At 39.5% G+C, this 27,403-nt stretch overlaps 1 protein-coding gene across 1 annotated transcript; it reads right to left on the reverse strand.

The window, feature by feature from the left end:
* On the reverse strand, positions 1–25,529 carry LOC145774193 (uncharacterized). The gene is made up of 22 exons (XM_082585365.1): positions 25,525–25,529; positions 24,076–24,212; positions 23,701–23,840; positions 23,278–23,337; positions 22,767–22,910; positions 22,470–22,585; positions 21,906–22,038; positions 18,750–18,812; positions 18,138–18,259; positions 17,631–17,794; positions 16,934–17,088; positions 16,503–16,677; positions 16,216–16,352; positions 12,139–12,420; positions 5,650–5,835; positions 4,548–4,812; positions 4,171–4,247; positions 3,785–3,937; positions 3,469–3,567; positions 2,536–2,654; positions 1,752–1,887; positions 1–1,035 (listed from the first exon to the last, which is right to left on the reverse strand). Exons 2-22 carry the CDS (start codon positions 24,194–24,196, stop codon positions 1,003–1,005), a joined length of 2,880 nt encoding a protein of 959 aa, XP_082441491.1. The 5' UTR covers positions 24,197–24,212; positions 25,525–25,529; the 3' UTR covers positions 1–1,002.
* Positions 25,530–27,403: the final 1,874 nt, after the last annotated feature.

Below are 27,403 nucleotides of genomic sequence, written 5' to 3' on the forward strand. Positions count from 1 at the left end.
TCATGCCAATACCAGCCGGAAAATATTTAATAAACACTGTAAAAATCCATTACGGTACTATCTTCAAAATTTACTCAAAATATTATTATCATTGTTTTTAAGTAACTGTTTCTGCTGGAGATACGTCTTTCAATCCTCAAAAGTGGTTATAAGAAATTTAGGCCGATTTAAGGTTATAAGAAGCATTTCAACACAAATTTTGTAACACAACGACAAGTGGTTTCCCAAATACGTCAACATACCAGTATGTGGAACGTCACGGGGCTTTACCCACGTCTTCATGACGTCGCAATGAGTTAAACTATTAAATTTCGAGTTTCCACCCAAAACCCCATCAGACCCCAGGCTATTTGAAAATTGAAAATGTGAAACACAATGCAGCTGTGTTTTTTACTTTTCCGTTAACTAAATGCCAATCTTGAACTAAAGATACACAGTTTGGCTACATCAAAACAATAAATATGAAAAGCACAAATATTCTCAACTGATCGCGCAAGACAACGAGAACAAGTGTTCCCGAACAACAAATTGTTCGAAATTAACTATGATAACAGTTCACGATCCATTGTACGTTGGTTTAAGTACTATGGCGACTTGACCACAACGTAGATCCACAACTTCAGGGTGTGAAGGTTGACAATTGACTGCACCAGGGACGCAGCCACGGGGGGACTTGAGGACAATCGCTCTCCAAACATTGATCTTGCCCCCCACCCCCCAAAAATTTGTTTTGTTTTGTAGTTTATGTTGAATGACGTTTACCCTCAACAGCGACTTTTGCTACCCCTAAAATTTTCTTTCTTGTTACGTCACTGCACCACAAAAGGTCACTCGGTCACAAGGTCAAAGGTCAATCGTGAGGCCCGGATGGTGGAAACAGAACCCGCAGCAATGACCGGGTCTGGGTGGAGGCGCCATCAGGACAGGCCTATCATTTGATAGAGCGCTTTGTCGTGTGGTTTGCGGGGTTTTCTGTGATGTTGTTTGATCAGCTATTGAACGTTAATATATCCAACTCATGTCAGATGCCGTCGTCTGAAAGTACATAAAAATATCCATAAAAATAGTAAAAAAAATGACTGGCTAAAACGCAAATCATCGCTATGTACAGTAAACTGTCGTACAACCGTTATGTAATTCTATAGCGTTGGAATTACGACGAGTTACAGACCAAATGCGGCCTTTTAAAGTACAGTGCTTTTTGTGAGTCACATCGAAGGGCAGCCAAGGAAGTCAAGCAAAAGTGAGCAGCCTAGTTTTAGTTTGTTTGGTCGTCGACGTCGCCCGCTTAAAAAACAGGTGGCCTTGAGCACATAACTGCAATGTAGCATTTCCATCAACAATCTCCACCAACTTATTACAAAGTCAACTTGTTTATGAAGTTATTGTGGCCATGGAAGCAACCAGGGCTGTGGAGTCGGGCAAAAAGTATACGACTCCGACTCTTCGGGTTATATTGGCTGACCCGGACACGTCAAAATCCCTCCGACTCCACAGCCCTGTAGTAAAACAACACACTTGGCCTTCACTATCACCAGAACACCTATTTAGCACTTTATTTTACTGAAACCGTAGTCGCAACAATGCATGTTTTATACTGTAGCCTATAGCGCTGTATGCGTTGTTCTCAGCGCTTTACAAAGCGGAGAAATGTCAGCGTAGTCGTATTGAGATGCACAATACGAACAACGTAAAAGTTTGAGAGTTGACATTTCTTTCACAAATTGCCTCAAAAACTCGTACGGCCTCACCTTTGGTTGTGCTGATCTCGGATGTGGAACTATCACATCATAGCGAGGCTCTGCAGAGGAGTCAGAATAAGCTGCTGGCGACTGGTGGATGGTGGATGAAGAAGAGCCATTTCGCCTCTTGGATTTACGTAAAGATCTGGAACAATCCACATCAATATCAGTAGGACGCCGGGAATTTTCAACAGTAAGAGGAAAAAATGTCTCCAGGATTAAATCCACTTGGGAGGACTTCTAACTTGGTGACCGAAACAGATTTTTTTGCTTGCATTCATAACTTATTACCACTTAGTGTTGCAGATATAACATTTTAATATGAAAAGATTGTAAATCAAGCAGATGACATTTGGTTAAAATCCCTGGATAACCAAGTTGCTTCACAAGTTGCAAACATTCAGCATTTAAACACCAGTCTGTTTTAAACTACAAAGAGAACGTTTACCCCAAGCTATGTCAGTTAACCTTTTCCGTTAACTAAATGCTAAATGCTTTTCCGTTAACTAAATGCTGACTGAAAGATAACTGCCGCACGCAGTTATCTTTCAGTTCACCGCTTGTGGTCTTTTTACTTCAAACAATTGGAGTTTGAGATTGGAAAATCCTTAATTGACTGATTCATTGATTGTTGAAGTCGTCAATTTGTCGAGAGTATGGGCTCTTTAAAAAGCCCGTGGCTGTTAATGGGATAACATTAACAGCCACGGATAACAAATTCCTTGATGAGAGCCATTTAGCTGGCACCCAACAAACTAATTATCTAAACGGAACAAACACCAGGCGGATGTACCGTCGAATTGGATTATTTGCAGATGAGTTCTTTTTTGCTTTTCTTTCATCATTCTTCGCTTGTAGCAGTAACTGCTTCCTTCCACGTATATACCTTAGCGGCAATGAGTGGTGACTTGCCTGTGAAACACACATCATCGATGTAATAGCTTTCATGGTTCATAATCCCTTCAAGCTCGACTGTGAGAAATGTTAGCGTGGAAAAGCACGATGAGTTAGACGGGGATGTCTAAAATTTCAATTTTATTATTTATAAAAGTAAAGAAATTGACCGGTGTTCTATAACATCGTCTAACTCATTTAACTTTTGCGGTTTATACTGTCGACTTTGGTGGGAGGATATTGCTAAGAAGTCTATGACACCAAAGTAGAATATTGTCTTTCAGCATAGGTCTACTCTAGAGTAATAGGCTTACTCACATTTTTGATATCTTAATTATGATTGCCTGTCAACCTTGCTCTTCAAATGACTTTTACACTTTGTTAGTGTTAACTGTGACAGACGTTAGTGTTAGTGTTAACTGTTGCCCACAATTACAATTATCGGTTTAATTCGAGCGAAACAGCATCATAAGTTTCATTCAAACAAGATTTTTAGCGGTTCAAATTCGATGTGGGTGAAGCCAGGCACGCACAACCGAGTGGTAAGAGCCTTAATTCGATATCCGGTTCGACACCGCTCAAAAGCATGTGACTTTAGCAAAACTCTTAAAGGTTGCAGAGTGGTGCCTCTTCGACTATTGCTCCCGATTTCTCTCAAGACTATGATCAAGAGAAAGCCCTACGGCCCTCCTTAGGGCTATGGCCTGCTGAACTGAAGCCAGGCATCCAACCCTATGCACGGTCTCATACAAGCACGCGACACTGATAAGAATAATCTTCCAGAAAAGTGTTATCAACCTGCCACCCCACTAACTATTGCACATCAGCTCACCTCGTCTGAGGAATCGTGGCTGTCTTGATTGGGTGAGCTGGCTGAGTTTGTAAATTGTTCTTGACGATGCTTGGTAGGATCAAAGACTTCGTCAGTTTCCTGAGAAAAGCAATCACAAGACGTCGCTTTTAAACTGGCCGATGGTACAGCAGTGTGGTCACACATAGAAAGGCAATAAGTATAGAAGATTCGATAGTCGTAGATCCAATGTTAAATGATGTCCTCCAAACATATGATCAAAAATCGTATAGCAGAAAACTTCAACGGTTTTATGAGAATTTTTGTTTTTTCCACAAAGTGTGACTTAATTATTTACCAAAACCTTGTCACCCTCTTGTGAAATGGTAACTTCCTCCATGATGTCAATGCTATGGTTGGCTCGGTAACTGGTTGCCGTAGCAACAACAGAATCTGACAAACTCTCTTCTTCACTCACGTCAGCAACAACTGACTCAGCGCTTTCAGAAATCTGAAATGTTTTTATAAAATTCAAGGTTTTTCTACAAAATTTGCACATCAGCAGATGCTGTGCTTACAAAGACATCTAAAAGCAAATAATTTTGATAACGGGGTTCCATCTTGTAAATTATATAATTGTACATGAACCAACTTTTTCTAAGGAATTGTGAACAGAGTGAAGGTCCCTGGAAAATTGTAAGACGGAGTATAGAACTAAACGTTACCAATACATCAACAACTTACTTTCAATTCGTCAGCTGATTCAGCCTCAAGCACGTTGCAGATATGCTGAGTGGCTGCAGTCGTTTCTTCCAAGTCACCTGATACGATAAACTATGAACCAATCATCATCGTTTGAGTTTATGGGTACAAGGGGTAAGGGGTTGTCCTTTTACCACTCGAAGTTAGGGATATTTCCCAGACTACACAGAGCAAGCTAATACTTACCCAGACAGCGAAATCCATCATTTTTACGTCTGCAGACGTTGAATCAGAGTAAAAATGATAGATTTTGCTGTCTTGGTGTATTAACTAGACTAAAGACGTTGAAGTAATGTAAAAACAGCGTGTTTTGTTGACTAGTCAGAAACCCAGCCATCACAAACAAGTGCATCACTTACTCATAAACGTTTTGGAAGAGACGTCACTCAGCATATTGATGATGTTTTTGACGTTCGATAAATCTTCCGTGCGGTCACCGCCACGTGACGATACTTTTCGGGTAGCATTTGTTGGTAGAAGCGCAAGTGAGTTTCTATCGTTATTTCTTTCCTGGATGAGATCAGCTTCTGGAACTGGCAACAGAGTTACCATCTCCGCCATAGGCGGTAGAGGCATTCTGGTACTTTTTTCCCTTTTCGTTTTTTTTGATTTTTTTGCTTTCTTCTAAAACGTATTGAACAACTTGATTTAAAATAACTAAGTAAATATCCCCTGACGTATTACTGCGTTAGTTTATACTTTTTTTACCAATTGTGAGCTAGTTATCACTGACCCAAAGTATTCTTGAGTGCCAACCAAGACAGCAAAACCCGTCATTTTTACTTTGATTGAACGTCTACAGACGTTGAATCAATGTAAAAACGACGGATTTTGTTGTTTCAGAATTGTTCAACGACTTATTGTTCGTAACATGAATAGTCAGGTCAACAAGTAAAAGCAAACATGTAGGATAGATAGTTGTTTTCTTGAAGAATTCGATCGCGTTTGATCACGAAACGTACAGAACCACTTGTGATATCATAATAGGTTAAGCACGCATGCACTCGAAAACCGAATCACACAAAACCAGTTGTTTAGTTCACCAGGCCGTAGCCCTAAGAAGGGCCGTAGGCATTTATCGCTAAAGCGTACCACTCATTATCATAAGAAAAATCAAGGCACGCCGTAAGTGTATCAAGGCACATGCTTATGAGCGGTGTCGAACCGGTGGCCTGTCGAACCAGGGTTCTCACCACTCCGCTATGCAGCCGACCTGATGAGCTGAAATAATGTTGCAATTGCACTCATCAAGCTAACCAGTGAAATTTTTAACAGTAAAAAAGGTCTGACTGGATATTGTCACGCCGAATGGTGAACAACAGCACGAAATATTAGACCTAGATGAGAAAATTCTACTCATTGCAAGGTGTATGTTACCGATGTGCAGTGAATTACGGATGTGATCACTGACTCCAGTAAATTCGTATTTAACATGTCAAAAAAAAAAAATTTTTCACTTGCCTTTCTAGCGTTGATAAGCTCTGCCGTGTTCGAGGGAGGTGCACGCGAGTTTCTATCGGTATTTCTTTTCTGGATAAAATCAGCTTCTGAGGCTGGCAACATAGCCAACATCTCCGTCAGAGGCGGTAGAGGTATTCTGGTACTTCTTTCTCTTTTCGGTTTCTTTGGTGTTTCCACTTTCTTTTTCTAAAACATATTGAACAGCTTGATTTAAAAATAACCATATAAATATCGTAATGCTAGGTTGCATAGCCGAGTAGTGAGAGCCTTGGTTCAACGTTCGATAGGGCACAGGTTCAACAGCGCTCAAGAGCATGTGGCTGTATTGAAAAACACTTGAAGGCGTGCCGTCGATTGAGAGTGGAACCCTTTCGACTATAACCCTTGATTTCTCTCATGATTATGAACAGAACGCTGCTTTTGAAAGAAATGCCGAAGGCCTTTTTTCGCTTTATCAACGTTTCGTGATCAAACTCGATCGACTTCTTCAAGAAAACAACAATCCATCCTACATGTTGGCTTTTACTTTTCATCCGACTTTTCATGTTACTTTCGATAAGCCATTAAACTACAGACGCTCAAGAATAATTTAGGTCAGTGATAACTAGCTCACAGTTCGTAAAAATTCCGTAAATTAAAGCAGTAACAGCATTAAGATATTTAATTAGTTATCTTTAAATCAAGCTGTCTACTAAGTTTCCGAAGCTCAGTAAGGAATAACCCTGAGATAGAGAGTTGTTTTCTTGAAGAATTCGATCGAGTTTGGTCACGAAACGCTGTAACAACACAGAACCGCTTGTTATATCTTATGATGGGTTAAGGCTTAAGCAATAAGCACGCATGCACTCGAAAAATGAATCATGTAAAACCAGTTGTTCAGCAGGCCATAGCCATTTCTCTCTAGAGCAGCTTAATAACAATAATAATACTAACAATATTATAGAGAAATGAAGGGTTATAGTCAGGGTTGCCATACCGTCCTTATTTCTAAGATTTGTCCTTATTTTGAAGGGCCAGGTCTTAGAAAACTTAAATGTCCTTATTTTCGACTTGCGTCCTTATTTTGTCTTATTTTCAACAATTACAGAACCTCGATCGTTTTCCTCTGGTATCCGGTGTTGCATAATGTTCTAAAATTAGTCTAATTAGTTTCCTCTGGTCATCAGATTCTTCAAATCCAAAGTTGGAGTGCGAGTGCGTCTTCTTGACCAGCGATAGATGCCAGGCGAGGCCTAGGCACAGATCACGAACTTTATTCTCTCATCTATTCAAGAGAATGGCCTAGACATGAAACACTAACAGCTGTCATCCTTTTGTGCCGATAATGCACCAGTGAATTTTGGAGAATCACAGCATAGCGGAAAAAACAATGTCTTCTCTCGTCTCAAAGAGCAAACATTGCATCTGATCCCAGTCGACTGCCTTGCTCATATTTTGCATAATGCAGCAGAGAAGGGTTCAGAGCGCCTCACACTTGACATAGAAACAATCGTAGGCCTACTGAAGATTGGTAGCCACTTTAAAAGCCAAACTGGTAGAACGATGAGGCTCAAGCATTTCTGTGAGGAGCTTGATAGCAACTACTCGACTCTACCAACACACACGCCGACTCGACAGACCACACTTGATGCTGTACGCGAGCGAATGATCGATCTCTGGGAACCACTCAAAGCGCATTTTCTATCGCTGAAAAGAATATCGGAGGATTTCTTTAAATCAGAAGAGTCACTGATCATCGTGTCATTCCTCCACATCGCTTTCTTGCTCTTCAATGAACCCCTGTTACTCCTGCAAAAGTCAACTGCATTGTTTCCAGAACTGTCAGAGATAATTGAATCTTTCAAGATCAAAATATTGCAACGCCAGTGTCCAGGGTTATTCGGAGCACCAACAGACGAACTACTAAGAACAGTCGATGAAGAGCATGCTAAGGTTCTCAAAGCGAGCTTCCAGGAGTTCTACACCATTACTTTGGAATATATCAACAACTTGTATCGATTTGAGAAGCATCCAACGCACATTAACTGGACCCTGTTGTGTGCTGAAAGATCAAGCAATCGAATATGAGGAAATCAAGGGGTTAGCGAAGCAAGTTGATCCACTAATGGCAATGAAAGATGAGCTGTTCGATGAGGTCTCGGCTGTTAACGCTCTGCTCATGAAGATTCCGGATGATGTGTTCAGCAAGGATGAACCTAAGGTCAAGTGGATGAAGATCTTTACCAGAAACAATTCTTTTCCACTGGCATCCACTGCTCTACATGCTGGTTAGCATCATTTTCTCCTTTCCGGTCAGCAATGCGTTTGTGGAAAGAGTGTTCTCTCTTGTTTCGGCACAGTGGACCAAGGAAAGGAACAGACTATTTGAAGCAATTTCTAATAACAAGGAGTTGCTGGAGCAGATTGTTTCTGGCAAAAGTATGGAATGTGATTTTACACGGCTCGTATAAATACAAAGTATGTTCAAAAATGTTTTTTATATGCTAATCTAATTTTTCGGTTGTCCTTACTTTTGGGTCTATGTCGATGGCAACTCTGGTTATAGTAGTAGGGGTGCCACTCTCAATCAACGGTACGCTTTCAAGTGTCTTGTCACACAACCACACGTTCTTGGTCGGTGTCGAACCGGCGCCCTATCGAACCAGGGCTTTCATCACTCTGCTATGCAGCCGACCAGATGATCAGAAAAATAATCTTGCAATTGCACTTATCAAGGTAATCAGCGAGATTTTTAAAAGTAAATACCATGATACGTTGTACTGGTGCAAACTAAGCAAAACTATCACAAGATGTGGAAGATAAGCTGATGACGAAACGTCGAATAAAACCATATCATCCCTGACCCCTTATACATCTTGTGATAGTTTAGCGTAATTTGCACCAGTACAACGTAACATGTTATTTGACATGTTACGTTGTACTGGTGCAAACTACGCTAAACTATCACAAGATGTGGAAGATAAGCTGATGACGAAACGTCGAATAAAAGCACATCATCCCTGACCCCTTATACATCTTGTGATAGTTTAGCGTAGTTTGCACCAGTACAACGTAACATGTTATTTGACATGTTACGTTGTACTGGTGCAAACTACGCTAAACTATCACAAGATGTGGAAGATAAGCTGATGACGAAACGTCGAATAAAAGCACATCATTCCCTTACATTGGCGTCAATTTTTTCTTAGAAGAGAGGAATTCTGGGTGGGCGAGAGTTTTCAAACAGATTTCATTGAATGTGTATGTTCGCAAATTCGCAATGGTTAGTCTTTCTCACAAAGACTGCGTTTAGCGTCGCTGCAGCAATTAAGCTTTAATAGGCTTGATGTTTTCTTTTTGCGCCTTGCGATCTTATGAGCACTGCTAAACTAAACAAACTTCTTTTATGTTTTCTATTGCGACCTAAAAAGCGCGTGACCTGTTATCTTTAAAGTGGCGCCTTCGGATTTGCCGCAAAATGTTCGGACAGGTGACTGCGGATATTGCTGCTGTATAACTTCCGTTGGTCTGCGGCAGGTAACCGATTGTTTTCCGAGGCAAACACAAACAGCAGCTACACTGCTACAGTAACAAGTAGGCTACCATCATGGTTAAGACGCATCCACTGGATATCGGAAAAAACCTTCCTTTGCAACACCCGACCTTCCCGAGCCGGAAACTGATCCGGCAGCATGCTAACGTCAAATGGAGCAGGTAGAGATCCATGGCTCATGCTGTCTTCTACAACTACCAGTGCTTTGCCTGAGACATTGACTTCACCACTGTCCATCCTTGAAGCACTGCTTTCTTCATCAATGTCATCTCTACGTTCATTCGTGCTGGATGTGGCTTCTTCAGCGTCAGGGCCGTAGCAACAAAGAACGTGGCCCCTCCGAACATAAGTCCGAGGCCCCTTCCAACGCAGAAACTGGAATGTGGTACTGTATTTATTTTACACAACATGCAGGGTTCATATTATGTATACACAGTAGGCTAGAGGGCACAGTTCCGCTAATTAGCGAAGCTAACACTTTGGTTAGCGGATTAGCATTTTCACTAATACAGCATTTATAAATTTTAGCAGACACATTAGCGAAAGTAAATTTATTGGAAATCCGCTGATTTCTTTGTTGAAAGCTAACTTTTACATTAGCTGCGCCCACCACTGTGTATACATAGGTCTACAGTGACATTGTGGACATATATTCCATAATTACGCAAAGCGCTTCTTTCGAGCGTTGTTCTGCGCAAATTTTTATGGGTCATAGTCCAGGGATCTGGCAATCTTGTTTTTGATGGTAATTGCAAGAGCATAAAGCCTGTCATATGTCATGGTTAAGCGCAGAATATTCTTAATCAGTTTCATTCTGCTGAAGGTCCTTTCACCACTGGCGACAGACGACAGTAACTGGTGTGGTCGGTCAGAAGAATTCTGGTGCAAATGCAAAGATTCGGATATATCTCCTTAAGGCTGTTCTTGTACGTTAAAAAATTGCTTGCCGTGACAAGTCCTCTCTCTTTCTCGATGACATAAATAAAACGATTCGATTTCATTATTAGTTCGTTGGCATTAGTGTCTCCCATTTTTCTTTTAAATTTTTTGCAGTGGTTGTCCACTTCCATTGTCCGTCCTGTTAGCTCAGTGGTAATGTGCCCACTCAAGGCCATGTGGCGCAAGTTCGACCCTCGGGGTGTGCGCTTGAGCAACGCATTTCAGGACTGCTCTCCATTCAGCGGCATCTAGTGAATGGAATAATTTCCCGGCAACAACACTTTAATAAGTTAATCGGAAAACTTCACTCTGCCAATCTCGGTAATCGGCCATGCGTCAAGAGCCTCTACAAGTATGGAAACTACCAGGAATAACCAATCAAGGCTTTGTCAGTCTAAGGAAAAGATTAACCCAACCATTTCTTTGTATTCGCCTTCTTAAACTGTTGTAATTTACTAGACGGATGATCAGGTTAATGTATTTCTTGAATTTTGTACCAGAATATTGTTGGAAATCGTGGGAGAACACCAGCTAAGATTTAGGCTTGCAGGTTTTGATTTTAATATTATGTAACCATCTATTTAAAATATAATTTTTATGCGTGTTGATAACATCGGAGTTTGCTTTATTTGTTCGTCTTACGTATTTTTCAAATTTTCTTCTTTTTTTACATGTGCTAGCTGAAGATGCTATTACTATAGCGAAATCGATTCTTAACTTAATAAATTACACCAAGAGGTTAGATTGTTGTGCAAATGCCAGCATTTGATGAATGCAAATTAGCAGTACCATTTTCTCTGAGACACTTCTTCAGGCTGCTAGCGTTGTACAGAAATTCAAACAGCTTGTACCACTCCCTGCTCCACGAGTTGGTCAAAGAGTGAAGAAACAGAAGACATGGCTTGATCAGTAAGAACAAGAAAAAATTGCGATTTGAATTTTTCTTCTGCAGAAAGACGACTCGAATCATCAGCACATTCGTAACAAACATTCTCTTCCTACGTTGCACCGTGTATTTTTAAAACACGGAGCTCAATACCAATAAGCTATGCTATTTCGCATGCATTTGTGATCACGTAGTTATATCATGTATTTTGATAGTCTTCCAAAAACTACGGCGGAGGGGCCCTCATTCTTTACGGGGGCCCCCTCCGATCGGAGGGTTCGGAGGCCGGTTGCTACGCCTCTGTTCAGCGTTATCATCTCGACGTCTTTTGGAAGCTGGTTTTAAGAATGCGCGAATAGATGTTTGACTTTGCTTCATGTTTAACTTTTCAATAATGAAATGACAACATCGTGCGGTGCCCCAATTTATACCCAGCAACAAGTTTGTGAGGAAAGATTTGTAAAAAGCGATTGTTTCAGTACGTCTTTAGTTTGTATCGGTTATTTTATTGTCATGTTCATTATGATGTCATATTCATATTCCCTTACGCTGACCCGGAACTGAAGTTTGATTGTGACGTAACGAAAGTGAGACCATTGAGACTATTCGGAGAAAAGATCAAACGTGGCTTTCTCTTACCAGGAATTGCTAGCGTGTGGCAGTTGCCGTAGCAACAACAATGCAGTGAGTACTGAGTACCGCCTTTTTTCAATGCAGCGTTGTTGCGAAATTGCTTTGTTCTGTCGGATACCTAGCGAGAGACATAGCGTAAAACAAGAAGTTGCGCTGTAGTTGGTTGGATAATTCAGCGTTTAACAAAAACGAAAATAATTGTAACGAACACTTCATAAATTTGTGTCATGAAAACAGGGTGGGCGCCGCCCACCTGGCCCACCCTATTTCGACGCCTATGTCCCCTTATACATCTTGTGATAGTTTAGCGTAGTTCGCACCAGTACAACGTAATATGTTATTTGACATGCCAAATGTTGAATTACGACACTAACAGACCTAGCTGAGAACTCTATTCATTACAGATGCATAGTACCGATGAGCAGTGGATTACGGATATGATCACTAACTCCAGCAATTCGTATTTTATGTTGTAAAAAAAGAATCTTTTACTACTTGCCTTCCTAGCGCTGTTGAGCTCCGCCATCTTTGAGGGATGAGCTTTGAGCTTCGCCATCTGTGCTAGACTTTGAGCAGAAAACTCCGCCATCTGTGAAAAATTCTGAGCTTTGAGCTCCGCTATCTTTGCGGAAAGCGTAAGCGAGTTTCTATCGTTATTTCTTTCCTGGATGAGATCAGCTTCTGGAACTGGCAACAAAGTTATCATCTCCGCCAGAGGCGGTAGAGGTATTCTGGTACTTCTTTCTCTTTTCGGTTTCTTTGGTGTTTCCACTTTCTTTTTCTAAAACATATTGAACAGCTTGATTTAAAATTAACTAATTAAATATCTTAATGACAACGCATTACTGCGTTGGTTTATACTATTTTTTTACCAACTGTGAGCTAGTTATCAATGACCTAAAGCAGTGGTTCTCAATTGGGGGTCCGCGGACCCCTTGGGGTCCGCGAAGCGATTTCAGGGGGTCCGTGAAAGCTTGCGAGTTTGCAGCATAATTGATAAATTACGAAATGTAAAAATTGGTTGGTTGTGCTTTAAAGTGTATTAGGCTACTGTGATTTTCAAACTGTACTTCCCAACGAACCGGTGCGATGTCCTTTGAAAGTTCAAAGGTTTGGTTTCTAACTAAAAAAATATCATATAAATTATAAATGAATTAATTTTTAATAAGGCTATGTTCAACTTAATTTTTTTGAGACGGTAGTCTATTGGTCAATGCTTAACTTAGAAATACAAACGTTGGTCAGCAGTCTATCACCACTTACAGTTTTGCGATGACAAAGATTATAACGAATTAATATTGATTAGAAACGAAAAAAGGAAGAAATTGTTTGTAACGGTCGCAAAATTCTATTGGTTTTTGATAAAATTTATAGAAAAACATCAAATCAACATAATTATAGATTATATAGCCTACTGATTTTTGATGTGCCAACATAAAGCTCATAACATAATTTCTCTAATGTCATCAATCGTCATAAATGCGTCGCGAGTTCACCAAATTCTTTTATGTGTGTCGTTTCGAAACTCATAAAACATTTGATTCCATTATAATTATAGGAAAAGCAATATACCAAAATTTCAGATAACATTTTTTTGGGGGTCCGCGACCGCTTCGAAGGTACCAAAAAGGGGTCCGCCAAAACAAAAAGGTTGAGAACCACTGATAGAGCTCGACCGATATATCGGTCAACCGATTTATATCGGCCGATATCAGGTGTAGCCGATATATTGTATCGGATATTTTTCGCCGATAAACATCGGCCAGCAAAAGCAAACTCAAAACCAGCCATACATGCCTTTAGAAGAAACACAAGTTGCTCAAACGTGCTTGCATAGCACGAACAATTGTTGCGAGAATATGATTTCCCGCCCTTAGCTTCCATTCAAGCAGTAAAACTTTCGAGTTTTACGTTGCTTCAACGATTGATGACATTGAATCAGTGTAACAAAGGTGAAATTTTCTCTAAGAATCGATGGGAGTACCGGTGTACTTCTACACCAGGGGTGGGGAACCTGCGGCCCGCGGGCCAAATGCGGCCCGCGTGACTGTTCCATGTGGCCCGCGTTAAAATTGGGCTCCTTGTTTGCAAAAGTGAAATCATTTGAAGCTAAACTACATCTGTAGAAAGTACAACTTGAAAACAATAATACCGCACATTTCCCTACCTTGCAAGAGCAAAAGCCTTTTACAACAACCAAATATGCCCATGTGTGTGTCAATCTTATGGAGACATTTAATGCAAGATTTTTGGACATAAAGAGTAAAGAAATGGAGTTAGATATTTTTGCCTCTTCTTTCAATGTGATTGCAACTGATGTTCCTAGTAACTTCCAACATGAAATAGTAGAGCTCCAGAATGACTGTACGTTGAAAGCGATGTACCAAAACGTTCCACTGCTCAACTTTTATCAACGCTACATAAATGCTGATGATTTTCCAGTCATGCGGAAACATGCTTTGAAATATGTGTCTCTGTTTGGAAGCACCTACCGTTGCGAGCAGTTTTTTTCCAAATTGAATCTAACAAAAGTCGGCTTCGCTCCAGACTGACTGATAAAAACCTGGAGATGCAGTTAAGAGTTGCAACATCTTCCGTGTCAGCAGACATCACACGACTCACCAAAAATAAAAGCTTTCAGTCCTTCCACTAGCTGTGAAAGTGAAATAAATCATTGTCTACTTCGCTACATTTTTTATCTGTAAATAAAATTTCGAATTTTTTAGTGGCCCGCCAATGTTATTTCTCATTTTATGTGGCCCGCAATACTAAAAAGGTTCCCCACCCCTGTTCTACACTAACCGCGCGCAACTTATTTCAAGTCTTACGTCACAATGTCTGGCTTTGATCTCCAAGTGATATTGATAAGGCAAGATTCGTTACAAAATTAGATCATACGAGTACAGTAGGCTATCACAGCAAGATGCAGCAAATGTGTCAAGTTTTGGTATTACAGTAAGAAAGAAAAGGCCCAGGGAAAATTAACTTTCGCTCACATGACATGCAAAAATAAACCCAAAAAAAAGATCCTAGAGAAACTTGGCACAGAAGAAAATAGTAGCGTCATTGTAGAAGTTTTCCGACCCGTGCCCAGAGCATTGTGACGCAAGAAGCCACACGACCTCGTTCGGTGGAAGTTAATCAGATATGCGGCGTATTGCAGCTACACGGCGCTTTGACTCCAAGCGCACCTCGTTGGTCTGATAAAAGCCTTCGCTGAAATTTTAAAAAGCCTTACAAACCGTAGCCATAGCTCTTAAATGGCGAAGAATTCAGACCGGACACGTTTGTCCGCCGTCAGCAAAAACGAATTTCGAGGCCTGGGTTGTCTCTTTTTTTTTTTGTGATTAGTGTTAAGAATGATTTTTCCATTACAGCAACTAATGCATAAACTTTCTTGGATTGGTTTGTTGCTTAATAACTTTGTTGGTAACAAACTTTTCGTAGCTGATATATATCGGCCGATATATATCGGTATCGGCCTAAAAATTTCATAAATATCGGTATCGGCCTGAAAAAGTGATATCGGTCGAGCTCTAACCACTGACCTAAAGTATTCTTGAGTGCCAACCCAAACAAAAACATTTGTCATTTTTAAAATTGATTCAACGTCTGCAGACGTTGAATCAATGCAAAAATGACGGATTTTGCTGTTTGGGAATTGTTCAACGACTTATTGTTCGTAACATAAAAATTCAGGTCAAAAAATAAAAGCCAACATTTGAAGCAGATAAATAACATGATGCGTTCTTTAGTGCAAATTTAGCTAAACTACCGAAGCAACTATCGAAGTAAACGGAAGTAAACTATCACACAACTATCACATTGCTACCGAAGCTCTATCACAAGATGTATAAAGTGGCATTCTGCTTTTATTCCGACGTTTCGTCAATCAGACACGACTGACTTCTTCAGGAAGCTAGACCAGGTAGTGACTACCTATCTAACATGGCAAAACACAGGACCAATAGGACCATGTTGCTGAAATCAACTAAACATGCAAATTGAAAATTCAACTTCGCGAGTAGTTTTCTTCAAAAGTGGGTCGTGTTTCATCACGAAACGTTGTAACAATGCGGGCTAAAAAGGGCGCTGGTTCGACACAGCTCAAGAGCATGCGGCTGTGTCTTTTGTAAGACACTTAATGATATGCCTGAAGGTGGACACGAAGATTGGCTTCCTTGCCTTCCCGTCCACTTAATCTAAATCTTCAATGACTGAGAGTAAGCCTGGATACGACAAACAGAGATGCAATACCGTTTGTGATATTCTGTGATCGGTTAAGCTCCTACGCACTCTTAAACTACGATATCTAAAACCAGATGAGCAGAAGGAAATTATTGCAATTGCACGCATCCAGCTAATCGATCAAACGTTAAATGTAAAAAAAGAATCACTTGATATTGACATGCCAAATATTGAACCAAGATACGATACAACAGACCTAAATGAGAATTTTATTCATTGCATATTGCATTGTATGTTACCAATGTACAATTGTACAGTGGATTACGTATGTGATCACTACCTTCAGTAAATTCGTATTTAACAAGGCAAAGAAAAAACTTTGACTTGCCTTCTTCGCGCTGTTGAGCTCCGCCACCTTCGAAGGATGCTTGCTAGAAACGTGATTGTACATCTTTGATTTGGTGGTATATTGAGACGGACAATAGGGGCACAATACGGGATTCAAAGCTCTTAGGCCCCTCTTAGCTAAAGAAAACCAACCTTTTATAAAGGAGTAACTTATTTCTCAATAATTGATAGTTACAGAATATTAATGAACAGCCTCAATTAATGAAAATTTTAAACTGATTCTCTCACCGTTCTGTAGGTAGAATAATAGAATATACTTCTACTTACCTATCCCGCTTGCTACACAGGGTGTGTGTTTTGAATAGTTGGGGGGCAGGCTTTGCCCGGGATGGTGCTTTTCTATATGGATTCTCCGCTTGGTGCTTGACTTGTACGACTTGTTACAGTACAAACACACGTATGCTATCTCTTCCTTCAATATGGGAAGATTGATCTCCGGGACCTGCAGAAATGTGTCCGAATTTTAGTACTTTAGTTATTTATCTTTAGTATTTTTTACTTTAGTAATTTATTTACTCGGCTGCGCTGACACTGTCTGCTTTGTAAAGCGCTGAGGAGCAACACATACCCACGATGGCTATCTGTTAACAGTGTTACATAAAACACACCTTGTTATTACTTTCTACAGAAATCGATGCATTTTCTTCAAACTCTCCATGGGATCGGGGTTAGGAGCCACTACAATAAATGATACGTACCGATGAAACATCTGTGTCCGGATGTTGCTTGAGAAAGTGATTGATCAGCATTCCTCGTCTTTGGAATCCTACGCGACACTTGAGGCACTTGAACAAAAACTTTTCATATTCATTCGGCTTCACCCTCGGGACAAATCTTGGTTTGCTTGCAACGCCTAGAAAATATGGTTTTGGATTTGTCATCACTGATTCAATGTCAACTAGAGCAGAGACAACGTCACATATAATCACCGTTTGATTTCGACCAAAATGAACGCGTAAGCTAATTAACAGGAGTTGTACACACACACACACAGGTGGCAAAAGTCCAAGTAAAACCAATTTTCAGTTTTTTAGTTCCTATGATAAGAATACAAGTTTTGCATTTCGTTTTTCAATTCAGTGTTTAGATCATTTATTCATTTTCATTGTAGATATGATAAGCAGTTATTTTTTTTTGTTACTTGATAAGGGCGAACGTGTGAATGGCCGAAAACGTTTGTAGTTTATAGTTTATGTTCAATTTTAATGGATTATGTTAAATGCCGTGTGGTTGCTTGGTTGTATATGTCTGTGGTTGAAGAAAGTGACCGCTTTACCAAAATTGAATACAAGATTATTAAAGAAGTCTTGAGATAACTTAATTTTACAGATCAAAACATTTTTACGAGTACATTGCAAACTTCTAACACGCACAATTCTATTGGTAAAAACTAACGTGGTATTTTGTTCTTCTTTTTCTTAACACGCTTGGCATGCAAATGCATTCTCTTCATGTGCTCGTGCAGTTTGTCCTTCCTTTTGAAGCCTTTGCCGCATGTGTGGCAGATGAAGTCGAATACGTCCGAATGTGTAGTGAGATGGTTTTTCAAGGTGTATTTTCTAACAGAGAGAAACAATTTTACTCTAACTGAATAATTCTCTTGAGTACGAAACAAGCAAAAGTACCAAAATTGAAGCTATGTGAAAAGACATCTATAGTTGTCGTTCGATTACGCACCAAAACGTGTTTTTGTTAAGAATTTGCATCTATGAAGTATTCTTGTTTATCTTTTTGCAATTGCTAACAAAATTTTGAGTGATAATAATCATACATAAATGAAACCTGAAGTCGTAAAACAAAACACCTTTTGAATTTTCACAAAAGGCATCACGACTCAAACGCTCCTTTGCAAACATCTAGTTTATTATGGACATTCAAACTACAGTATTTCTATGATCTCACTTGGCAAATGATTTTCCACATTGTGGACAGAGGAAGGCCGTCTCAAAGGGCACAGGAGCTTTTCTTGTCCTCTGCACTGAAACTATGATCTTGTCATGTGTGAGGGGTTCTTCATTTGATGTCTTGAAGTGACAAAGACACACAACTATATTACTAAAAACTTAACACAGGATCTGTGTTGGACTAGTTAAGGAATAACTACTCAGACAGAAAAATCAGTCACTTTTACATTTATTCGACGTCAGCAGACGTTAAAACAGTGTACAAATTTTGCAGTCTGGAAAAGGTTTCTATAAAAGTCAATGAAACCCATTGGCAAAGCAACATTTAAAACTTTAAAATAAGTTATTTTTCAAACCAGTCCAATCCATACGCCCAGTTAATGTGCAGATAGTGTAGCATCAAAGAAATATAAGCAATAAGCATAAAGATTTAACTTTGAACATGTTATTAAATAATGCTTTCCAACTAATCCCAAGAATAGTCTTTGAGAAAATGGGTTATATTATATCTATTGTACAACGAAATCTATTTATGGTAATCACATTGGATAAGGAATGATTTGTTTATGGAAATGCTGCAAAATTAGAGCAAGTAAAAGACTCAACCAACCAAAACATCCACTTTGATGCATCCATTTGAAGGACTCTGTTCATCCGTAGGTTGAGCTGGTGTCTGTAATCAATGATAAAATCATAAAATGAAAGATTTGCAGTAAATGCTGAGATCATATGCGTACCAGAGTTACAGCCACGTGATGGAGACATGGGCACTGCCTGGCTATAAAACTACTGTCTGTACCAGTCACCCCACACGGTGGGCCGATCTTTTTGCATTTGAGGAACTAAGCTTGTTACTCTGACCCACGCCGCCATTCTAAATTTTGGGGACAAGTCGCATAAAATTTTTCGATCCACACTTTCCTTCCACATGCACCTAGACCTAAGCTGGTTGACTTCCGTTCCGGGTGCATTACCACCTTCAAATCAAATAACACTGGTATGTGTACCAGCGCCGCTGGTTCGACTCTCGGGGTATGCGCTTGAGCAATGCATTTCAGGACTGCTCTCCATTCAGCTGCACCCAGTGGATGGAATAATTCATAGACAACAATTGGAAACTTCACTTTGTCAATCTCAGTGACCGGCCTGCATCAGTGGTTCAAAGCTGTTTTTGTTTTTTTCGGTTATTGATCGATTGTTTAGCAAAATGTCTGAAAAAATACATAGTTAATTCGGTCAAAATGTCCGAAAAAACAACGTTTCTCAGCAAAACTTAATATTGTAGCTAGTCAGGAAGCGCAAATTTTAGTTTGTATTATCAGCTATTTGAAAGGAAATATTTTCATCAGAAAAAATGACTGAATTTTTTCAAGTCATTTCGGACGAATGACCGAAGTCTCAGCGAAAAAAAAAACCCAGGTTCAAAGCCTCTAAAAGTATGCAAAACTGCCAGGATTAAGCTCTCAAAGAAGCTTTCCCAGTCCGAGAATAAAGATTCAATCAATCAATCATTATGTTAGCATGTGACCCCGAATTTGATATAGCATTCTATTCACCGTTTGCAATGAGGCTTGTAGTAGGAGAGAAAAGTTGGTTTGTAAATTTAGCATTACAAATACTAAAAAAAGAAAAACCCTTAAAGTCCTACACAGGCACTATAACTGTAACGACACACCGGACTGAAAAGCACAAACTAACAAGTGATACAAGAATGATTACGAGTAACTGATACGACGCAAAACAGATCACGTGAGGTGTAAACTACAGGCATGGGACAAACAATTAGAACACACACAAAAGGAACGATGAGCCACAGGCGAATAACTGCCTGTTGAGAGATGGATTGTTACATTTGTGTCTTAAGGCTTCCATGATCTTAGTCTGAAAATCAGCCTCGAGAGATAATTTTAAATTGGTCGATCGAGACATCACGAGTGCACGTTTCACAAGAGGCGATGTGCTTGTTAATTGCACTTTAAGTGTGGGTTTAAGTGCTCCCCGGCCCTGCTCAACAAATGTCTAGTTGACATACCAATGTATCGTTTCTAGCACTAGTTGTAACGTTTATCTGATGAAAGTGAAAGTAACACCAATGTATGTCTATTGTCTAGTTTGTCGAAAATGTCGAAAACGTTTGAGCGGATTTTTTTTTTTTGAATTATGCTATATCTCTGTGTAATAAAACATGTCAAACCCGCTAAGGTTACTTTGTTTTGTTTGTCCATGGTTCAAGAACGCAAACTCTCTATCAAAGCTTTAAAATTCTGAAACCATTAAGAACCAACGAAAATACAACACATTATTCCTATAACTTTTTTATCATTGAATCAGGTAGGGGTGTTCAATTTCGATTTTAGATTCGATTAAGGTGATATTCGAAATTCGTTTTTCGTATCGGACATATTCGAAATTATAGCAGCCCTTTCGGCTCAACACGGTTGAAAGTAACGCGAGTGGCGCGAAATCTGTCTTGTTGCATTTTGCAAGCGAAAAAAGACTTCGACGCATGCGCATCGTCGATCACGTGACTATCACACGTTCTCGCGGGTCCAACGGCCAGTCCTGCACCAGGGATGCCAGGTTGGCATTTTTAATGCCAAATTTCACAATCTTCTCTCAAGAATGGAGATAGCTAGGTTGTGCAATAGCAGAAAGTGTAGGTTAGGCTTTGTCGCAGTTTTATCCATTTTTTACCGAATCCATAGGCGCCTAAGCCGTGGGGGCAGGGCCGTAGCCAGACCGCAGAGCAAGGGGGGCAACTTTTTTTTAGGGGGGGGGGGCCGAAAAAATTTAAACGGGCAAAATCATTATAATTGTAGCTGTTGCTTGAGAATGTAGAGATTTTGCCAAGGGGGGGCAACATTTTTTTCAGGGGGGGCGAGGCCCCCCTGGCCCCCGGCTGGCTACGGGCGTGGGTGCCAGGCCTCCACGCATTTTCTGTGTGGGGGCAACTTTTTACGCTGTATTGAATATTGATACATAAAACAATAGATGAACTAGCGATCGGCAGCAGGAAAACACTTTTTGAATGCAAACCGCAACAGCTTCGCGATAAATAATCACTATGAACAAGCTGCGATGCTATAATCCAACACCAGACAACAAAATCTGTCATTTTTACATTGATTTAATGTCTGCAGACGTTGAATCAATGTAAAAATGACTGATTTTGTTGCCTGGGACATAGCAAAAATCTACCATTTTGTGTCGATTCAATGCCATCAGATGTTGATTGTTGAATACACCCAAAAACAACATAATTTGCTACGTAGACGGAGCGTGCGTTTAGCTTTATGCGCTTGCAAACATACTCCCACTCGATGTCGCTTTCGAGTCGAAACTTCTGCACTCTGCAGTGAAATGTCGCGCAGTGAATCGCTCGCTGTGAAAATGAACTTGAAGTGTTTGGGATCCCAGCGACCTCAGCTCCAGCGGAGCGATCGTTTTCAAAAGCTGGCCTGACCGTCACGAAGCTGAGATCCCGACTGACGGGTGACCATGTCGATCAGCTTGTGTTCATAAACACCAACATGGGCCTGGAGCTGTAGACGTTATTTTGTGTTATTTTTTCGCAAATTTTCATGGCTTTTTTTCACGTTTTCTAGCGAATTTTCATGTCGTTTCTTTCAATAAAATTTCATTTTGCAGTTTGGTGAATAGTTGTAATATTCGAAATCGAAATTCGGAAATAAAAAACAAATTGAATTTCGAATATTCAAATAATCGAAATTGAACACCCCTAGAATCAGGTGAAGAAGTTACATACCTGGTCAACTGGCTGACTGGTCCTTCTCCAACCACGTTTCTTGGGAGGAACACTCCGAACATCTACGGAATCTTTCTCTTTCAAATCTTCACAATCGTTTGTTTTCTTTGTTGGCTTACGGGAATTACGAAACCTACATTATATTACAGGTTCCACATTAACAAGGAAGTAGTGAGTAAGAGTTGTGGGGACATCTTCTGGGCACTCAAAGAGATACCGGTTCGACAACTGCAATAAGCACATAGCTGTTGCTTGTGAGACAATTAATGACAAGCTTAAATGCGAACATAAAGTTTGGCTGCCTGAATAGGGTTATGCCACTTTGGAAATACCGTTTCAATGAGAACTGTTTTAAAAATGACCATACCGGTTTGGACGTATGTGAAAATCACGTTTCTGTACTGCTTCTGTTTATTTAAAAAAATTGCAGCGTATCAGAAAACCTGCCATTAAATTCAATGAAAACGACATTGCTCAGGCCTCTAAGTTACCGGCGGGCATCGCCGCCAAGAAGTCGTCCAATTATCTGATAATACAAGCAACGAAAAGAATTCTACATCTCACCTCAAATACTTCACAGATCCATTGTCAACTTGGTCATCTGCAGTGATCTCTGTGACCTCTTTATTTGACAACAAAGTTTGTCCCATAAATTGAGCATAGCTTGGGGTGTACCAAACCTACATGAAATATAATTGAGAAACAAAAGTAATAAAAATTATGTATTCTTCTAATACAGTTAATTTCAAAGTGACTAAAATGTGTTACAACTTTACAGTCCAGATCCTAAACTTAAAATTTTAAAATATATATAAAAAGTTAAAGCTATTTTCAAAAGAACGAATAACACAGTTAACACACCCTAAGCTCTTCGTCAGATGAAACAAATCTGGTAGTGGTGAAGTAGACATCATGTCTCACAAAATGTGCAACCATGTTTTGTTCCTCGGGGCAAGATGCTGGTCTAACCAAACACATCCAGTTGCATCGTTTATCTTGGGAAGTCTGCAATGATAAAATGATCACAAAAAATAAACAAAAGATCATTTGTAAAAGCACAGATTGCAATTTAAGCAAGCATTCCAGCAAATCGCAAAGTATGATATAATATATAATAAACTTCCTTAGTCACTTTAATGCAATTGCATATTAAATTACTACAGTTGATAGAACATTCTTCAAAAATTGTGTAAGAAAGAGTGTTCTTCCTGCGAGCCAGCAAAAGGTACTCAGCAACTGAGTCCTCGCTGGAACAGTGAGTAACAACAATTGGCTAACCTTCAAACAATCCAAAGATGCAATTTATTCACAGCTCACTATTATTATTAATTATATCAAGGGATGCATGTTAAACCAAGCTGTGTAATCTCACATCATAATACAGGTTGCTGTCTGGTTCATCAGTATCCTCAATAGTGGTTATCTTTCGAACCTAAATTTTAATAAAAATAATATTTGTTAATAATTAGACTTATCCACATAACCAAATTAAGACAATAACAACAAGCAGTATGCAGTACCGTACTGCAACATTACTTTTCACTGACCATGACATGGAATGTGACAAACAGATAATGATGATTAATATATCTCAGATATGTCCTCAAAATCTTTTGAATATCATGATTTTAAAATGATACACATAGATGGCAAGTACGAAAGGTATATATATACATAATTAAAGTAAATTGAATCACTATCAATATCATTAAAAGTAACCTTTACAGCCTGTTTTGCCCTTTGCGGTATCAATGTTAAGCTGCTGAAGAAGTTATGCATTCAGTATAAAGGTTACCTGAGATTTTAAGAGAAAGGGAGATGATTTAGCAACAGAATATGGTGCTAATGGGGCATCCAGTGGACCAAATTGTGTGTGGCCAAGAATGTCACATTTTGCAAATACTCCAAACTGCTTTACACAGTCACTTGTAATTCCTGAGTGTTAATACAAATAATAGTATGTCATGGTTGATCTTTGCAGTAAAAATCACTAACACTGTTAATCCTGACACTGCTTCTAAAAGCTTTGCAAGCGCAGACCTATTTTAAATGAGAACAACTCAGAGGTAAATGACATTAGCATTGCCAGACAATTCAAACTACAATATCAGAGACATTTGCCACAAGTTAAAAAAACATTTTGTTTCAAATGACAGGATTTTCGGCTTACCTATAAAAAGGATATCTGGCAGTGTAGATCTAGCTTTATTTTCATTTATCACCTTATCAGTGACAATGTACATTGGAAGCTTAACACTACCTTCATCAGCAATGTTAAAGTGACCATCCATTACACATTTAACTGATCTAATCAAAGAAAAAATTTATAAGTAACATTTAGGCTAACTACAAGTGAATACACACCATTGTCATCAAATTAAAAACTTTAAAAAATGCTTGGTTACATAGGCGCCAAGTTTTCAAAATAGCTGGGCGGGCGAACATACTGTCACGTCATAAAGGTTATTTTGTGCGTTTTCAAAAGGGCGATTTTGCTCGGTTGTTGGGCTAGCTTAGTTTTACATTTAAGTCTATGTCTCCTCTAACACGATTTGGAAACAAGTACGGTAATAAATATAATTGGTTCGCAACAACGTCTGGTCCTGGTAATTCAGTTCCGCATATTTTTTGTGATTGGTATGTGTGGGTTGCGGGACGAAAACTGCAATACTGTACTAGTTTCATAATTACATTACTATTGTTGATACAACACGATAACACACACACACAATACATCGGTGGGTTCATACGATAAGTCGCTCTTAGCGGGCGCACAAATAAGATACAAGATGCTGTAATGCAACGCAGAAGCGATTTTACGGCAATTCAGCTCCCGAGAAGCCATCTAGCGATAAACTGCGCTATTGAACCGAGGTTACATTGAATCCACAATTAGAACAGTTACGTATATAACGAAGGAGCTGAATTGCAACTAATGACAACCAACGGTTTCATCCGGCCAAACCAACAGGTGTGCACAGTTTAATATCAGTGACATAACAGACGCAATTGTGATGATTGAAGACGATAAAAAAGAGCATTTTGGCAGCAGAGTTAATTGATAACGTGGTTTGAGAGAAAATTACTCCTTTGAAAAACAATGCTACAGTTTTTACACCGATTTAACATCTGGTGATGTTAAAACGATGTACGTAAAAGCAGTGGAAATTGCGGTCAGACTTTTGCCTCGAATAAAGTTCCTCACAGGTTTGCGCAATTTACTTGATTTATAGCACTGGGCTACGAGTGGCAGAGTGGAGACAACGGCGCGGCTGGTCACTTTTGCTCGTTTAACGGCGAATCAACGTTGCATGAATGTAACAATTGCAATAATTGAAGAAAACTAATCGCTTAATTACGGTAGTAGGTCTAGTAGGGCCTATCATATGGCCACAAAACCCTGTGAATAAGGTAAGTAGGCTAGTATCAGAAGGTGGCAGATGGTTACAGAAATTTTGGGACTTAAAACTGCATTAAATTTTTTTTTTAATTCCTGAAATGTCCGGCGGGCGTGGCCTGCCCGCCCGGGACTCGGCGCCGATGCTTGGTTACATAAATCAGATCCAAAAGCCCACCGCAAGATCAAGATCAACCGACTTCTACACGATAGGGTCCTTACCTTCTCATCCCTCGATGCTTGAATCAAGTATGGGACTCACTTTTACCCGATTTATTAATGAATGTTGTAAATGAGATTGAAAAAGAGCAAATTAAACGATGCAATGTGCTAGTGGCACAAAGTATCTAAGCTTATATAAAATTCCACAAGTTATAATTAACTTTGTGCTGAGACTAGTTAAATGCGATTTTTATGATAGCTTGTTGTCAAGGGTAATACCAAGGTATTTCATTGAATCTCTACCTGTTGAATTGGATTACCATGAGCATTAATTGTGTTTTAGTGAAATGTAGCCTAACAGCTAGTCTAAGCTACCGGTACACAGCACAGAAGCTCAAGTTTCAACTAGAAATCTATGTTTTGAAACTGCTAGTATATCAATCTCCAGTAGGCCTACTGCACAGAATGAAATACACTGTAAATGTTAGAATAATGGGCCCTCTTCAGGGGCGCCGGAACGATTTCTGACGGGCCGGGAACAGGATTAGGAAAAAAGGGCACTTTTGTGGCTTTTTTTTCATAGATCAATTTTTTTTAAAGTTTTAAGATATAGTGTTAACGTTCATCTATCAGCTCATTATCGAGTAATGATACAAGTGTACGGTACGGTACCGTATACGGTAATATATAGCCTAATATACAAAGAACAATGGCTACCGGTATAATTAGGCTAAAAGTGAATAGCAGAACAAGTTATATTGCAAAATGTGCAGTAGCTTACATGACCTCAAAAGGGCACCATTGTCCCCCTGCACCCCATCCACAGAAAAAGTCCTGGCGCTTTTTCTTGTTAAAAAAAAACATAATAAGCCTCAACACAAGCATTGGGCAACTCTGATTTGAAAAGCGCTGCCCAATGCTTATTTTGAAAATCAAACATTTTGAGTTTTTTCATCAAAAGAACTAATATGATGATTCTTGGAGCAATTTATTTCTTGATGTATTGGCTGCTGAATACTCATAATTGTTCCGGTAATAAAATTTTGTAAAGAAATCTGATTTTTTTTTTCATTGTCTTTCATAGCTGTCTCCAATATTTATCATTAATCAAGTTTATTTCGGCATAGCTCCACATTGATTTCAATTTACAGTAGCCTACAATTAAGTGAATTAACAGAAAATATAAGTTGGTTGGTTTTGAATCTTAACCTTGGACTGACAAAGCCTTGATAGGTTATTCCTGATCCTGGTAGTTTCGCATACTTGTAGAAGCTTTTGACGCAAGGCCAGGTAGCCTACCGAGATTGACAAAGTGGAGTTTTCTATTGGTAGTTAGCCTATACAGGAACAGCGTTTTACTCAATCATCAAGTTACAGGTAAAATGGAGAAAATACGCACATATTTTTGATCATTCTGATAGAAATTAAAATCAATGAACAATCCGCCCTAGCTAGCGTGGTCTATTCGGTTAAGGCTAGGGAATACATTTCGATGACGTGGGTTCGAATTCTCACCCCTGTCATAACTCTTTTTTCTTCTGTAATTACCAAACCAAGTTGTAAGTAGGATAAACTCTCTGGCTGAATGCTAGAGGGGAGGCAATTGGACGGTAGTCTCTTAAACGTAATCTATGTTCTGATTGGTTGGCGGTGTCTTACGGGAAATTGTTATGAGTAGATATAGCCTACCGCTTTGCAACATATAGCAACTTACATAATAGCAACAACTATTACATATAGTACCACTATCATCAAACATCACTAAATTGACAAAATTAAGTTATGAAAATGCAGTACGAACAGCTCATGGTCTAGAACAATCGGCAGCAGTGGCCGAGTGGTTAGCGCGTTAGGCTCGCAGTCGAGGGCCTGCATGTTCGACTCCAGCCACCCGCACTTGCTGTTGTTTTTCTGGGCAAGAAACTTTACAATAATTTCC

Source organism: Aplidium turbinatum, chromosome 7 (assembly GCF_918807975.1).
Source record: "Aplidium turbinatum chromosome 7, kaAplTurb1.1, whole genome shotgun sequence".
Taxonomy (NCBI): Eukaryota; Metazoa; Chordata; class Ascidiacea; order Aplousobranchia; family Polyclinidae; genus Aplidium; species Aplidium turbinatum.